Source organism: Neopsephotus bourkii, unplaced genomic scaffold (genome assembly GCF_033783945.1).
Source record: "Neopsephotus bourkii isolate Nb327-2 ecotype Australia unplaced genomic scaffold, CSIRO-AGI_Nbou_v1 NB_357, whole genome shotgun sequence".
NCBI lineage: Eukaryota > Metazoa > Chordata > Aves > Psittaciformes > Psittacidae > Neopsephotus > Neopsephotus bourkii.
The window spans coordinates 1462612-1480601 of NW_026900863.1; the positions used below are offsets into that span (position 1 = coordinate 1462612).

Genomic DNA, 17990 nt, shown 5'->3' on the forward strand with positions numbered 1-17990 from the left:
ATACCCAAGTCTCCTACCTAGGATATGAAATAACAGGAGGACAGAGATAACTTGGCTAGAAGAGAAGCCATGTCAACAGCCATCAAGAAGCTCCGTGTGTTCCTGGGAGTGACTGGATGATGCAGACTTTGGATGTATGATTATGGTGTTCCGGTAAGACCCCTAGATGAACTGTTAAACCCCTCTCTATTCATCAGAGGAGGGCTTTAGAAATTTAAAAGCAGAGCTAAAGAGAGCTGCAGCTCTGACTTCTGGATATGACTAAATCCTTTTGGCTATATTCCTATGAAGAACAGGGAATAGCTTTGGTGGTCCTTACTCAGAAACTAGGACCCTATAAGAGGGCAGTGGTGCATTTTTCAAAACAGCTGAATGAAGTGAGCAAAAAAATGGCCTGGATGCCTAAGGGCTGTGACAGCAGTTGTCATGAATATTGAAGAGGCTCGCAAACTCACCTTGGGACAAAGGATTACTGTACTAGTGTCCCATGTGGTATCAGCAGTCCTGGCACAGAAAGAAGCCCACTGTCATGTTTTTTAAAATACCAGGCCACCCTTGTGCAACATCAGGATACAGAAATTGTGGTCAGTGTTGTCAATCCAGAATCCTTTTGCAGAACAACCAACAGAACTATTCACACCCGACTGAACTGTGCCAACCAGATTTGAAAGAAACCTCTGGAACGTGCCCTGCAATTGGCTAAAGGCAAAGGGATAAATCTTTGGACTGATTCTAAATATGCATTTGGTGTGGTCCATGCAGTGTGCCATCTGGAAAGAATGAGGATGTTTGAACACACAGGAGAAACGGATTAAACATGCTACAGAAATTCTATGACTACTAAGAGCTGTTCTGCTACCTGAGGAAGTAGCTGTTATGTATTGTTGAGGGCATCAACAAGGTGAATCTGATCAGGAAATTGGAAATAATTTGGCCAATTTTGAAGCCAAATGAGCAGCTGAACAATCTAAACTCATTCGCTTAATCCCTGACGGCAAACTAACAATTGAGAAATCTAAACCTAGGTATTCAAAGGAGGACAGAAAATTGATTGGAGCTCTCAAAGGAGAGGAAAACAAACAAGATTAGGTTCGGATACCTGATGGGCGAGTTATAATCCCCTATAACCAACCCTGGAAGCTAGTTCAGGAAGAACATAATAAAACTCATTGAGGTAGCAACTCTTTGTATAAATACTTAGATGAACAAATTGAAGGAAGGAATCTGTATAATATAGTTCAATTAGTGACAATGTCAGCTCTGTCTCAAGAATAACCCTAAAATTGAAAGTAGAAATCAAATTGGTACAACTGGGGAGGAAGTTATCTGGGACAGCACTGACAAATAATTTTTTTCTGAATTATTGAGACCAATATTTGTTGGTGTTAATGAATACTTTTTCAGGGTGGCCAGAAGCATTCCCTTGTAGAATAAATAATGCAAGACAAGTAATTGGAACATTGTTAAACAGTGTAATACCTTGTTCTGGAGTACCAGAGGCAATTTCTTCTGACCGAGGCTCAACCTTTAGTACAAGAAATTAGCAAAAATTAGAAATTCATTGGCAACCACATGTTCCATACAGGCCAGTGGGCAAGTTGGAAAGATAATAAAACAACAGATTAGTACTGATACCAAGCCTTACCACTGGCTTTATTAAGAATTTGAACTAAACCTCGGTCTAAAGAAGAGGCTATCCCATGTACAATTTTATATGGAAGACAATATCAGTCCCAGTTTAAAGGAGAAAGTCTTCTGGAAGTGGGAGAAGGTTATCGCCTAGAGTTTCTGATCAATCTGGGAAACACAATTAGAAGAAAGAAGAAAATACTGAGGACAAGAGCGAGAGGCGTGGATTATCAGACTCACCCTTTTAGATCCAGAGACTGGGTTTAAGAATTTTTCAGGAGATCCTCTACGCGAAAAGTGGAGTGGACCGTACCAGATAATATTGACCACCTTTACAGCAGTGAAGATAAAGGAACAAAGAAAGCACCAGAACCAGAGAAGACATGACGGATTGAACCTTCAGGACCCTTGCATATGAAATTATATCAGTCATAATTTGGATTTATGTGATACCTGACATACCACCTTGGGACTAGTACTTATACCTGAAATTAATGCAGAATGCTACTAAAGTTGTTAATTGTAGTGACTGTTGGGTGTGTGCACGGTTGCCTGAATCAGGGGAAGATCAGGGCCTTCCATTAATTGGCATTCCAATTTCCAACACTATCTCATGGAAAGATGTACTACACCAGGAACCAGAATAGGAGACTGTTTGTTTAAATGCCACAGGTGTAGGTCACTATTCACATTATAATCACACTATTAATATAGATGGTATTGTGGTTCAGTGGTGGCCTGTTCCTGAAGGGAAAGGATGGTATTGGTTAAGTGAGGGTTTAACCCTATTGCTGAACACAGTACTGCATTTCATAGTTTTGTGAGATGGCTAATTCCATCTTTGAGAATAAGTGAATTAGAGAAGGCAGTCATAAATATCGCAGCAACCATAGGAAATAGAAAGTAAAACCATTGATATAATCCCAGTGAAACAAGAATCAATGAAAATTGCTGTTCCTGAAACAGATCTGGAGGAAATCTGGAAGCAAACTAAAATATTTAATAAAATGACCAAGGATGATACATCCTGAGGTTTGAAGAAGTTACCTTCATGGTTACCTGATCTCTCCTGGTTAAGGCAACTGGTTGCAGGAATATTAATGTTAATTGTTTTTAATATTGATTACTTCTGGTACAAGAAAATTTTCTTCCTGGAATTATAAATGATATATGATACATCATGAAGATTGAAAAAGAAATTAAATGTAAATATCAAGTAGAAACAGGAAACTATTTCAAAAAGACTCTGGATGGTAATAGCAGTATATAAAATGTTGCAACAGAATTTTCAAAAGGACAGAAAAAGGGGTATAGACATTTGTTGGTACTAACAGACACCTTTTCAGGTTGGCCAGAAGCCTTTCCAACTGGAAGCGCACAAGCCAGGGAGGTAACAAAGATATTGTTACAGAATGATTGTAAGGATTTTGAAGGTATGTGCTCCATAAATTTATCTGACCATTCTGAATCAATTCATGCTAAGCTGTGAAAATTGCAGGGAAATATGCAAGAGCTTAGAATTGTTGGAGGCGGATTGGATGAATGGCTAAATAACCTAGGAGTTACTGGATGGTTCAGGGAAATACTTAAACAAGGCCTTCTAATCTTAGCTACAGGATTATTCATATTAATGATTGTACCTTGCATAATGCAATGCATATTGAAATAACTTCATCAATCGATAGAAGGAACATGGATAGCTATGTCATAAATAACAGTAAAAGAATTTACTCACTTTATAGAAAAAGGGGGGATTGATGCAGAGGGTTGACCAATGTAGAAGGGGGTTGTACAGGGGGGTTGGGATAGGACATGAATATGTATAGGTGCAACCTTGTAAAAGTAGAGGGAAACAACACTGGGGCACGCATAACTTTGAGGAATTATCCCCTTGCGTCTCAGCGCTGAATAAAAAGCATACCTACTTTACAACTTTAACGAGTTGTGGAGTCAGTCCGCGCATCAAGTCAGTACCCCAAAGAAAGATCCACCCCTCAGGGAAACAGGCCCTCTGGCTTGAAAGCAACTTGAGCATTTTCCTATAAAAAATAAGGTTTTTTCCTCCTCCAGAAGCTAAGAAAAGGAATAAACAAAAAATTAAATAAAGGTAAAAATAACCCTTGTAAGTGTAGGTCTTCTCCTCCATTTATTTCTTGGAAAGGTCCTGACAAATGTCTTCAGTCTACCTCTAGGCTGATAGCATTATGTTTCGAAGATCCTGGGGTTGTTTCATACTTGTTTTTTTAATGGTCAGGGGAATCTCAATAGTTAAGTTTCTCTCCTATCCCAGCTTCAGACAGAGGAAGAAATATTATTAGCCTGGTTGGAGCCAGGAAGGTAGGAATTTCACAGTTAATAACTTCTTCATTGTTTTTCTAAGGGCCCTTGACAGTCTGTGATTGACATTGAGGTTGTTTCCCTCTATCCCTTTTCCTTCAGGACATAGAATCCCCAAATGGGCAGTAGGATGAGGGAGAAAGGGGAAACTGGTGCTCGTTATGTATGTATATGAGCAAAATATTTTCAGGAGGTGAGAGACAGTGTTTGTCCTGTATTGAAGCAGTGTGTTTGGTGCTGTATATGGCTGTTCTAAGGAAAATAATAATAGGCTGGAGGACAATGTTGCATGTATATGTGTGACTTTGAAAGGTCACAAATTCTTTAAATCTGTGTTTTAGGCCATCTGAATCAGAAAGCAAGGAAATGCAGTGTGTAACATGATGCAGCTGTGTGGTATAGGTATTTATGTATTTAATAAGAAATTAATGTCAGCAGCAAGTATAACTAGGAGAAGAGCAGCTTGCTTGGGGGTATGTGACAGTGTCAGAGTTGGGACACGAGGGCTTTGGCTGAAATAAAATGAGAAGAAAGTAATCTTCATAGAGATGTATACATAGAGATACAGATACGCATACATATGCCTATACACACATCTACCTGTTTTTAGTTGTCACTGTAATGAGGAATCTTTTTCTTTGCTCCTTGGTGTTCAGTGGCCACTGGTGGTCATTTTAAGCCTTCTTTTGGGAGCATGCTAAATTTTTGCAGCAGGCAAGCTTCATAGTCTAAAGACGCTTTACAGAAATGCTTTGAATAGAGGCTTAAAATCTCAATTTTTATTGTTCAGTATGAATTAATTTTTTTCGTACTGAGTTTAAATTCTTTTCTGATGAACTCAACAGGTGAAAAGAAACCCAGGTGCCAAAAGCCACAAGATAGTGGCCATGTGAGCTCAGACTCAAAATATGAGTAGGCCAGTATTATGTCTCCAGTTGAAATTCATTAAAGAAGAACAAATGAAGAAAAGCGAATATATAAATTATATTGTGGCAGAGATCCCTTGAATCATTAACTGGACCTTTTTAATTAGTATTATTTAATGTTCTTAATTGTTTGTCTTCTTTACTCACACAAGCTAGTAACCAATGGTAAGCAATCAGTTGCTACACAATTGAACAGTATGTTGTGTGGGAAAATTAATTCCATTTGTTTTTTGAAGCTACCACCACCACCATTTGATACTTCCAAGCTTTCTCATTTGATAGTTCCAAGCTTTCTCTTGTATTGCAAAAGATGAGAACAACTGTTTCTTATCACCTTCCCTTGCTTCATAATCATGCAGATCTTTAGCGTATTCTCCCTCAGCTGTTTTCCCAGTGGGAAGTCTACTAAGCTGTTCCAACATGAAGTTGCTCTGTAACTCTGATCATCGTTGTCATCTTTCTCTGAACATTACAATTAAGATCCTTTCGAAGTGTAGCCTAGTATTTCTTTTTTAATGTCTGTTTATATTCTCCTTGGAAATAATGACATGCAATACCCATATTAGTCAACAAATTAGTCTGTATTAGTCAACAAGTTACCTGAGCTATATATGTTGCAAAATAACGCTGACATGTCTTGCTGTCTGCAGCGTTGAAGGAAGGAGTTACTCTCATTAAAAACTCATGGGTACATCTTGTAAGTCTGAAGTTCTGTTACATAAAGCTATCATTCATAACTATATGGTGGGTAGAGATATTTTGCATATATATGTCTAGTGTTATGAATATTTATATATAATAATGTTCAACATTCTGTGGAAGTGCTCCTACTCTGCATTCATGTGTAAGGTGATTAGAAGAGTTGAACCTCTTATATGCTTGGTTCTATATGAGAGACTGTAGGAGGATAAAGCCATATTCTGTCCCAGCACGATTAAACTAGATAAGTTTATACCCTAGGCTGAAATTTTCAATTTACTAAGCAATCTTAGTTACTAAAAGTATGTCAATGATTTATAATAATTTCAAAAGAAGCAGTAGTTCACTGCTGGAGTGAATCCCTGCATACAGAAATACAGGTTTTTAGCCTTTGCCATTTCCAGCTTCCTAAACATCTTCCAACAGAAGCATAGGTGAATATACATTTGAGCCTAGCGAGAGAACGCTGTGCTAGTGTGGTGGTCTTACATGGAATGACTCTTGGAACACCATTGCTTACATCTTCAGAACTCTTCTGGTGCTTGGTCAGGTTTTATGGGTCACAGGGACTTGAGGAGAAGACTAACGAACAGAATGTATAAGTTCTATTTCCCGTGCATAGTTGTGGTTAAAATAAGCTGGCAGATGGAGGGAGTTGCAGTGTTATGGGGATTGTTGACCTTTCAGTCAGAATCTGTCTAATCAGACTTAATAAGCTTGAATCAAGGCAGGTATTGCCAGAGTTGCTATGACTCCTGCAGAGCCTCTCTGCACAGTTCTTCAGCTTCCAGGAGATTTTATTAGTCTGGACTCCATGCTGTGCAGGTCCAGAGCTGCTTGGGGTCCAGCACTGGAACTCATTTGTTCTGTGGCATTAAATGATTATGCATCATTCTGCCCAGCGCTCCGAATTCCCGGAATACTTTGCAGGTCTTATTAGCTGTAAAACATCCAGTTCAAAACACTGCAGACACTGAACAGCTGCATTTGCATCCAGCAGTCCCAGGTCAAATAACCTGGACCAGATCTTGTCTGGCTCAGTGCCTGAGACTCCTTCCTCTGGGTGTAGCTCAGTGCTAGGGTGGTGGTGTTTTGGTGCTGTGTGCATGCACACATGCTGATTGCATGGTGGGTGTGTGTTTAACATGGGAGAAGAGGACAGGCAGTTTTAAGGTGTAGTGTACTACAAGTCCTGGGTGGGTGGTGTATGAGCCTTTCAAAAGCATCCTTGTGTGGACTTCATTTCATGTGGTGTTTGAAAGAAAATCGGTACTCAAGTGGTGTCAGAATGAGATTTTAAAATGCTTAGGGCAATTTAAAAGGGCACCTGGGAACTTGGTCCTTTAGGCATGACAGGTAGGGCAGTGTTAACACATGCAAATAATAGGTAATAATGATTTAAAATATTGATCTTCTGGATTAATTTGATAGTAAGTTAAGGGAAAAAATTGATGTTAGCTTTTTATCTTCTCTCCAAGAAGTTCGTGTCACTGCAAAATGGTGACTTCTCAGGTTGCAGACTTCCTAACCTTGAAAATACATTTTTTGTTACTACATACATTTTCTTGGCTGCTTGTTGGTGGAACTTCCTATTCTAGAAACCTAACCTGATTTTGCTTATTTCAGTGGTTTAGAGCAATAAGCATAAACTCAGCGTTTGTGCAATCCTTGCAAGGAGAGATGAGAATACTCTTGGACGTTGCTTTGAGATAAGCCAAACGATTTTGGAATGACAGTGCATTTTTACATGTACTCTGTGAGAGAGGAGATGACAATCAGTAATAAACATTAGACATCTATGTGGAACAGATGCATTTCACTGGCAGTCTTTTTTTTTCTGACCAATGAAGAAGTTGAACAGATTTAGTGTTTCTTAAGAGCTAGTGGGAGTCTTACTGAAAGAGGACAGGATTGAGGGGTGCGAAGCCCTGTTTTATCATAAGTAATTATTTTTGTTGTATTTCATCCTGTTATCCCTTTCTAGAATATAAACATGCTTAGCTGAAAACCTGAATTTGATGAGGATTCAGTAACACTTTACTATCAAATTTAAGCTAAATAAGATTAATTAGATATAAAAGTTTGAAATTTCATATGGGTAAGGGAATCCAGTTTAAAATCTTCCCATACACTTTTCCAAATGTGAACTGTATGTCCTGTGTTCTTGCTTAGTGTTGTTTCCTTTACTGGTTTCTTCATGTATCTCAGAAACTGTGAAATAAGTAGTTTTTGGATCTGCTTAAGTTCGCGTGCAGCACGTGCCACGTGTAATATGTAGGCTCTGTAAGCAAGCTTGCAAAGCATCCTTTGATCTGTTCTAGGTGTCAGAAAGAGAAGTTTATATTCTCTTTTTTTCCATCACCCCTTTGTCTTGCAGGACATGTTCATATGGTGGCCATATGAAAACTCTGCCATATGAAAACCCCACAGCATTAGTTTGATCTGAGGAAGGTCTTTCAATTCCAAAAATTCTTGATTTGTGATAGTGAAATTACTCAATGTGGAAGAAAACTGGAAAGCCAACATTGGATGCTAAGTATCAGCAGGTTTTTAAAAGTTCCTGGTGTCTTCCACGATCAAAAATCTGTTACTAAAGTTAACTTTTAAGGTAGATTGGGCACAAAGGAGGCATAAGTACACCCTTAGGTATGAACGTATGAGAGAGCTTGGCTTCTTATTTACAAAGTGGAGTTCTGAGGAATTAGTTTGTCAACTTCATTAAGTAAATAACATTCATTAGGTCTGTGAAAGCAAGTGACTTTTTGCTATTAGACAACAGAAAAAGGCTTGTGGAAAAAGATTGTTTCTTAGAAGCAGAAGTACTTTTAGATTGTGCAGGGCTGTCATACATTTTATGAAGGAGAGGAAGCGTATGCTTTTTATAGCTTCTAGGCTGGAGTAACTTGTAACAGTTCATTTCTTAATATTCACAAGTTGTGGTCATCAGTATAAAACTTTTCACAGTGCGTGAATAAAATGGGCTAAGGTATAAACATTTAGCTCTAAATGTTCGCTGACATGTTGCTGGAAGACTCTTTAAGTTTCTATTCCAAATCACCATATAGTTGTCCTGTTACCTGTGTGTTCCTGTGTTCTACAGCAGTGCACGTATTTTCAAGGTGGAGTTTTTTAAAAAAAGTCTTTAAAATAAAAACTCTTCTTGTGTGTCCCTGTAGCTAATGTGAAAATAATCTCAGTTGGTCAGATGACTTCATTTACTGAACCTGGATCTTTAGAAGGAGACAGCAGCTCCATAGCTCCTTCGTAACTGTCCGTCAGAGCAGTGAAAGCTGTCGATCGGGGCCATACGATTCACAGTTAGTAGGCATCTAGAGGAAAATGAAATAAGTGATTTGTGTACTCATCCCTGTTAAAACATTCCAACTTTGTGGTCATTGTCACTTGACTCCCTACCTCAAGAACATAGGCAGGTGGTCTACAGATGGCATGATCCATTTGGCTTGTGTGGGAATAATGTACACAACACGTTCTGTGCTGAGCTTGTACCATGAGGTTTACTATAATGGAAGCTTCATGTGTTTATGCATAATAGAATAAGCTTCTTAAACTGGAAGATAATCTAATTATTTTTTATTCTTATTGTAACTATTTTAGGCGTCTGAACAAGAATAAGTTGCAAGTTCTTCCAGAGCTGCTTTTTCAGAACACACAGAAGTTAACTAGATTGTAAGTACAACCTGATTTATGTTCCTATTGTACGTTCCTTATTATACACATCTGCATGTTTGTATTTTGACTGTGGTGCGAGGTTTAATCTTTGTGATATTAGAACTGCTAAATAGTAAAGGCTCTTGAAATGATGTGTTATGTTTGCATGTGTGTAGTTGTAATTCAGTACAGCATAAATATCGGAGGGATGAGAAACCACAAATTTTTCTGTTCCTTGTATATTCACCATGATGACTACAAGGTGAATTATTTTTAACTCTCTATGTCGAGGTATAGAGACCATGAAATATGTCAACTTCTCATACCCAGTATAGTCTAGACGTCCACAAAGAGATGTTGCATAGTCTTATTTAGAAATTCACATGTTGACATAATACAGGTTGTTACAACTTTAATTAATACCTCTACATGCAACCAAACAAGCCATTTAGGCAGTCCTGTAAGTTTGTCTTCCTGTGGAAATACAGAACATATGGTGATGGTGAAGGTTAGTTTTGCAATCAGCTATTTCTAAAAAAGGCGCTTTGTGGATGCTTTAAAAGCAGACAAATTGAACATTGTTGTGAGTGACGTTGATACAGTTTTGGAGAGTTTCTGTAATGAGCTTTGTTGTTGTCCAAGCTTGCTCATAAAAAACTGTACAAGTAAGTGAACAACACTCTTGGAGATGAAAAGATATATAAATACCTACAAACTATAGCTGTCTTGCAGTCTTGAAATCTGCTTGAAAAACTTACAGACTTGATCTTGCAAGCTTGGTTATAGCTTTTGAATGCACTAGAAAACATTTGCTCCATGGTTTTGCTAGGCCTGAGGGGTTTGGTTGTGTTTCCTCATGGTTTTTTTGCATGTTTTTGACATTATGTATCTTGAAACTCCTCTTGAGAATAAAGCATGAGCTGGTACTTAACTTGCAGATGCCCTTATCTGATCTCAGAAAGATGCCAGTTGTATTTATTTCATAGAAGTGTTGCTTCATGTAGCTGGGTTGTCTAAGGAAATGGTGATGCTTTAAGAAAAATAAAAATTATAGCGTTTACTTGTATCCATTTATGCAAATTCCACTTTAACATGTTGAAGCTTTCTCTGAATGGTGGTGTCGAACATGTCTATCGTTAGGCTGGTAGTAACTTTGTTGTAATTTGTGGGTTTGAGGGAAAGCCATGTATTTGATAACCTGTGTGCATCTCTCATGAGGAACCTTGCACAAAGAAACCACATGAAAGTAACTGAGGCTTTTCAATAGCAGAGTATGTACTTTTGAGTAGATCATGTAATCATGATATATTATAGTCCTTAACAGCAAGGGTAATAATTTTGCTTTTAGAATATAAAGATTATAATAAAATTACATAAATTAGAATTATTAATATGAATGCTGTAATCTGTAATGCTTCCCAATGGATGCTGTCGAAACATTTGTCTTTATTCTCTGACATTCATTCAAAGCCTTGCTTACTGTGGAGTACTTTAGATAGATCACTTGAGCAGTGTTTGCAAGTAGAAACTTGTTTTTTCTTTTGAAGGTACAAGTGTTATATAAATATAGTGTATATTTTAAGTAAATAAATCTTAGCTAAAATTGAACTGTTATGGTTCTAAATGCAGTTTGGTTGTATGGTTTTCAGTGATGGGATAAGAATGAGAAATTTGCTACCTACTCAAACTAGTAAAAGTACATACACATGGGGGTTTTTTTAGACATGGAGGAAAAATAGAAGTATGTGTTTAAGTTGGTTACTTTCTATTTTTTTTTTTTTTTTTTTTTTGTGTTACTGTCTTGCTCCTTCTCCTTATAGATTTGAGGGTTGTTCTTTCTCACTTCTGTTATGACTTGTCTTCAGTCCAGCACTGTGTGGCTCTACTTTGTCCACCTCTGGCTTTTTGGGCAAAGCACTCTGATGGAGAGACATGGTGCTTGCATTCCTGTCCTGCAGCTGCTCTGACCTCGCCTCTGAAGAAGAAAGCATAGCTGAGAAACAGGGATGACAGGGAATAAAAGAAGTGAGGCAGAAGTTGATCAGAGGGACTGATACAAGGGTGATGTATATTTTGTGGAATTTGTGAGGAGTCAATTAAAATGAGCATTAAATCGTGGGTAATACTGAGAGGAGTCTCCATTTTAATTTTCCATAATATAGATTTCTGCTGTCATATTTTCAAACTGTTGATTCTGGTTTACTAAGCTATTAGTCAATTATTCTCTTTTTTTTAATAGTTATAATCCTGATGAGTAAGTTCAAAATACAGCCTTTTAAGGGTGTAAGCTTGCTACAGCTCAAATGATGCAAAACTTTAAGGACTAAATACTGCCATGCGGTTGCCCAAAATGTACCTTATGGTTTTATTCATGGAAATGAAGAGCTCATAGTCTTGTCCACCCAGCAAATACAAGTGATTTCAGCAGTCATTCTTCTGGTGGCTCCTTTCAGCAGTGAGTCAGAACAATCTACAACTTGGCTATTGAAGGTCCAAACTCCATTTTGTAAATTACATAAAACTGAACACAGGGGTGACACTTTAATTTTTGTAATTTGGCAAGAGAGTGAAAGTTGGGCATGTTCCTTAGCATTTGGGTTTGGTGGGGATAGAGTGACTGACCTGCTTAAATACGCAGGAATTTTGTGTGCTGGAGGCTTTCAGGGAAGACCTGTTGATGTTTAAGGAATAGTTACAGGTTGCAAAAACAAACATTAGATTTTCTCAGTGTTCTGTCAGCAGGGCTGAAATCTGCCTGTGAGTTTACTGGAGGGAACAGTATTTTGTGTGTAGTTCAGGATCAGCAGAATCTCTTCAGTCCTGTTGCTGTTGGAAATCGAAGTGAAGAACAGTGGGTTTTCCTGTTGATGATGTGCTTGAAATGCTAGAGAACAATCCTGTTCGGTGATGTTGGGTTCTTGTCTTGTTTCAGGTCTGCAGAGTGTGGGACAGCTCTGCTCTGAGCCTGATGATTTCCTGGTTTGTCACCAGAAGGTCTTTCTGCCAGGGCACTGTGCATTTTCCTGCAGTGCAGTCTTTCTGATAACTAGAACATTTCATTAAGAATGCTTCTCAGATTATAACTATTTCCTCAGTTAATCACTTAAGATCCAGGTACCTTTCCCTTTCTTATCCAAGCCTCTCTCAAAATGCTGAACTACAGGATATCATTGCATCTTTTACAGTGCTACTTAGACTTTGTTGTCACATCTGGTTGATATTAGAAGCAGATATATATAAATAGGGGAATAAACCTTAGATGGAATGTGAAACTTCCCACAAAATGAGTTTCTCATGAGGTTTTAAGCCTTTTCTTCTAGAAAGAGTGGCTTTGAGACTCATGGATTTTGTTTGCTTTAGTTTAGGTAAGAGTTTTAAGTTGAAGTTGGATGGTGAATTCTCTAGTGGAATTGTTTGCTATTGCTCTATTGCCTTAATTTCCCAGCTTTTAAAGCTTCTTAAATGTTTTATCTGGGATAAATAATCAAGTATCTAATAATTCAAACTGCAGGGACTTTTAATGAGAACTGAATCAAGGAAAACGCACTTTTAATAAACTGAGGAATGGAAACAAGAAAGATATTTTTTTTGGGGGGAGGGGTATAGTTTCAGGTATTTTTTTACTAATATCTACCCATAAAGAAAAAGGTAATATAAATCTTAAACTAAGTGATTTAATGCCCACAAAAAGTATAGTAAACCAAACCATGTAATTTAACAGCCATAAACCCAGGGTCTGATTCCAAGGTAATTACTTTCTGGTATCCAGAACAAGTTGTGAAGTGTATCAGCAAAGTTTGTAGACACAGCTTTGTGCATGCTGGAATCCTTGAGTTTCCTTCATGTACACAGCTGGTATGCAAAATGATCAGAGCCGTTCTGCTTTTCACTGAAGGCCATGTATGCTACGGGTCTATTAAATATCTTTGAAAACGAGAGGGAGACAGTCCCTATGCCACCAACATGTAAGAATATATTTGTTCTGTTGTTGAAGCTTTCATATCTAAAGCTGCTAAGTAGTCAAGGCAAAGTTCCTTTGTGTGGCTGAAAAAAACCCAACACTCTCCAAAGTGCTCTAAACTCAAGTCTTGCATTGAGAATTGATACCTCTTCTGAATGAAACATTTGTTGGGTCTATTCACTTTTAATGAACTGTCTTAGTTGTCACTTGATAAAACAAACCAGGCTCTGGAAACTCAAAGATACTGAAACCTGATGCCAAAAGTATCAGATGAGTGGAAGTGTCCACTAGAGTCTCTTTTAGATTAGCTCACTGTTTAAGCTAATAACAGAATCTGGGCTTCTCCATGGGCAGCAGGGGGATATCTGCTCCACATGGACCTCCATGGGCTGCAGGTGGGCATCTGCCCCACATGGTTCTCCATGGGCTGCAGGTGGGTATCTGCCCCACATGGACCTCTCTGGGCTGCAGGGCACAGCTGCCTCACCACGGTCTGCCCCATGGGCTCCAGCGGAACATCTGCTCCAGCACCTGGAGCACCTCCTGCCTCCTCCTGCACTGACCTGTGTGTCTGCAGGGCTGTTCCTCTCACATGTTCTCACTCCTCTCTGGCTGCAATTGCTCCTTTCCCCTTAAACTTGTTATTCCAGAGGCACTACCACTGTGACTGGTGGCTCAGCCTTAGCCAGCAGCAGGTCCAACTTGGTGCTGGTGGCATTGGCTGTGCTGGACAGGGGGAAGCTTCTAGCAGATGCTTACAAAAAGCCACCCCTACCCCTGTAGCACACCAACAGCCTTCTCAAACACTTGCCATGAAAGCTCAGTCCAGATTGGAATGTACCTCTGGAAGTCATCTTGTTCAGCCAACACCTCTTTAAGCAGGGTCACCTTGATCAGACTGGTGCTGTTGTCCTGATGGCTTTCCAGTATCTTCAAGAATAATGGTTCCACATCCTCCCGGGTCAGTCTGTGCCCTCACAGTAAAATCTGTTTCTTTATGTTCAGGCAGAAACAGGAAGCTGTTATGTTGCGTACATGTACAATATGTTGTTCCAATTAGCTTGTGTGGTTAAGCAAACTGAATTTTAGATGGAGAAAACCATTTTGCAGTAGATAGATCATGTACAAAGCTTGGATCCTGTTAATTGGTTTCTTAGCTGGAGGTCATGCAACTTCAGTCATGAAAATGTAAGATTTTTGTAAGTCTCATAGTTTGCTGTTGATGTATGTATCTCTTAGTTGTGCATTAATGCTTCCCAGGAAGATGGCAGTGACTAGCAGTAATTATGTTTTGTGTTTTAAAGTGCTACTCAGACATAAATTAGGTAATACTTCACTGCAGAAAATTGGCAAGGGAAGTGTATCACTTTTCCTTTAGGTTAATGCTTGTCAGGAATTATCTGGCATCTGCCTCCACATAGAACGGCTGCTTTTGGAAGGATGAAAAAGGATAATATGTGGAACTTTGTTAACTTGTGCTGATCTACTGTCATTTTAAATGAAATTAAATAGTCTTCTATCTGATTAGATTTAATTTACTTTTAGAATGTTTTCTTCCTGAAACAAGAAAAATATGTTGCTCTCATCTTGTTTATAATGTATGTAAAACACTGATATCAATCTTGTTTGCTTTTTATAACTATAGCTATGTATTGTATTAGATCATCTAAGCTTTCTAGTTTAGTATGCAGTAAATACCCATTCATAGCTAACAACATCTGTATGTTCTGTAAACCAGTCAAGTAAGTCAATGTGAGTGTGATACATGGAGGAGCACCAGTGAAAATAGAATATCTTTCTGACCTTTTTTGTTGTTAATTTTTAAGGCTAGATTAGAAATAAGAAAGTGTGCCTACACAAACATACACAGAATACACCAAATGCTGCTGCAGGCTCTTCAGGCAAAGTTTTATTACTTTTGCTGGCTTTAGTACCTTCATTGCTTAGTTTTTCTCAAGCTGGGTGTTAAAACCACATTAAAACTGCCTAGAAATAATGTTTATCCTGTAATTCATATGTTTTGAAGGTACTGGTGAGAACTGTGTGCTGTTATGTGGATGCACATGGTTAATGCATTTTTAAAGGTAGGTTTTCAGTGTCTAATAAATTTATGTAGTCTGTTTAATTGTTTATCATATGGGCTTTTAGTTTTATTTTTACACATTACTATTTGCTATCTCTTTGTGAGTTGTCTCCTTAAGATTTTAATGTTTGTGTAGTGTGTACATTTGATTTTGTGTAAGTAGTTTTGTTAGGTAATTCCTTAGTAGGAGTAGCTGGAACTATTTAGTTACTGCTTTACTTAAGAAGCTGACCTTGTTAAACATATGTATGAAGGTGTACTTAACTTTTAGATTCCCTGTGCCATATTATGTCATTCTGTTGCATTGTGCCTGAAGACCGACGCTGGCGTGGGGAAGTTGTCTCCTGGCTTGCATTTGAGAAGTGCAGTGTGCATTAGCTATAAAAGCACTCAAAGGAAAGCAAGCATTGGTAAAACCCAAGATGTTTGTTGTAGCTGGGAGGTTGTTTCACATGTGTATGATTTGCCAAGAATTTGCTGCTGAAAGCCTCACTAGAGCTGTCATTTGTAAGCCCTCCTTTCCAGCCTGATCCTTAGCAAGCTCCAAGTATCAGATCATGACTCCTGATCAAATGCAGTCTTTTATCCTGTGGATGTCATCAGAAGCTGTGTTTGGAAAAGCAACCACTTCATAAATTTCCATAGTGCCCTCTGTATTTTTCTGTTCTCTTTCTAGGAAGGAAGCTCTCTCAGATTGCTGACTTGGAACTCCATTATCATTTCACATTAAAGGCAATTCAGTTGTTTCAGGAGTCTGAGTTATGGTGTTGCCATGACAAAGTACCATGGGCTTGTAACAGTGTGCTTTTGTGGTTTTATCCACATTCAATAATTGTAGTTTTACTGTGTATAGATCACAGCAGGTCTTTTTAGGAGACAGTAAATAATTACAGTAAGTGTTTGCTGGTCTCTAGGGTGCACTTTGGGCTTGAGAAAGATGTGCATTAGGTCAGAGGCTTTTGCTGCAGATAGCTGGATGACATTTATACCGTTCATCAAGCTGAAGTCATTTTATATCTTCTTTTTGGCTCTGGTTGTAAATAATGTATGTAGCATTTTTTTAAAATACAAATATACCAGTTCTGTTTGGAGAGTCAGGATTTTTCCTGTCTAAATTAGTTCAGAGGATGAATTTCACAAGAAGATGAATGTAAGATTATTTTTTTTTTTTATCATTGTAAGAGTAGAAAACAAATGAGTACATGTCAGGAAGCCAGAAGGCTGCCTCCTCAATGCTACTTTTCCCCGTGTGAAACTGGTTATTTAAAATGACCCTGTGCAGATGTGTTCTTCCCCCTCTGAGGGGACATAGGCATGATGGGAGAAGAAAGGGTGCTCTGTGAAGATACTGCTGGGTTTTAGTGGCATCTTTCTTCTAACAAGGCATCTATTGCCAGTGTCTGTGATCAGGCCATCTTACTGGTAAGTTACTGAATATAGTTTGTGGCAAAGGACTATACATTTCCAGAAGAAATACCACATGTGCAGATTAAGCATAAGTCTCTTTTGGAAATAGGCTGTTTTACTCTATTAGCTGCGTAACTACTGCCTTTCATATTCCCTGATTTTTCCTGTGCTATTAGAAAGGAGACATGGTGCTTTTGGTTGGTGTTCATCTCTAGAAATTAGGAAGCTCCCAATTTGTGACTTTAATTTGCCACTATGTTATTTGGTAACCTGAACTGTATTGCCGCGTGTCAGCTTTCCTAAAGGAGACTGTTTTTTAAAGCACTGTCAAACAAGTTCTAGTTTCAACTTGCATGTCTTGGAGATAATAGAAATGATTACACTGTTACTGTGTGCTCAACATAGTCCTGAACTGGAAAATGCTTAGTTTATTTTACTCACACTAATAGTGGCCTTGTAAACTTACTAAGTAAGTCCTGTCCAGGACTTTACATCAGGGCTGTTGTAAATAGTTTCTGGTTCTTCTTAACATTTTCCTTATTCTCCACATCCAGAATATTGAGAACATCCTGGAGACTTTTAGTGAAATTAGGCTTTTCTGAAGTTTCACAGGCTCTTGTGCTGCTTGAAGTAATTACAGAAAAGACAACTCAAGCAGGACTCCATGGTTAGTCATCACCTCGGGAGCTGGAGACATGGCTTCTGAGGGTGGTTGTGTATGTTCTGCCAACTCTGAAATGCATCTTTTTAACAGGCTTCAACTGCTGTGTTTAGAGTGACAAGTTAAAACCGGGGGGGGAAACACAGTGACTCAATTTCTTGTTATGATGGCTTTCACATGGCTAAGAGCTCTTACAGGGTTCTCAAAATACAGTAATTGTGGGTGGCCATTACTGGATTAGCATTTTCTTACATTAGTCTTCAGAACTTTGGTCTTTTGTTTCTGTTAGCACCAGTTCAAGTGTTCTATGATCCTACAGTGTTGTGTTCTGGTTCCTCCAGCTCGGGTGGTGGTGGCTCTGGGAGTCTGGGGGGACTCTGAAGGGTGGGTTTGGCAATTGAAGTCATGGGCTGCTCCTGTTGAACATCAACAGGTTGACTAGCAGTGTGGATTGCAGTCAGGATAGTTAGGTTATAGCTGCAAGTGCGTGATTACTGTAGGGATTCTGACCTGATGGCTTATAAGCAGTTTCTTTTGTGGAAACTGAGTAGCCCTCTTGGTCTGCCTGGGCTAGCTCTAAGCGTGTCAGATTTACTGCATTTGCTCTGTTAACACCGC

At 38.6% G+C, this 17990-nt stretch overlaps 1 protein-coding gene across 3 annotated transcripts in view; it reads left to right on the top strand.

Moving 5' to 3' along the window:
- SLIT3 (slit guidance ligand 3) overlaps positions 1-17990 on the top strand; it is a 520423-nt gene that overhangs the window by 47646 nt on the left and 454787 nt on the right. For all 3 annotated transcript variants that reach the window (XM_061348428.1, XM_061348427.1, XM_061348429.1), the window contains exon 5: positions 9207-9278. In XM_061348428.1, the coding sequence (XP_061204412.1) occupies positions 9207-9278 (72 nt within the window). The remainder of the gene's footprint in view (positions 1-9206; positions 9279-17990) is intronic.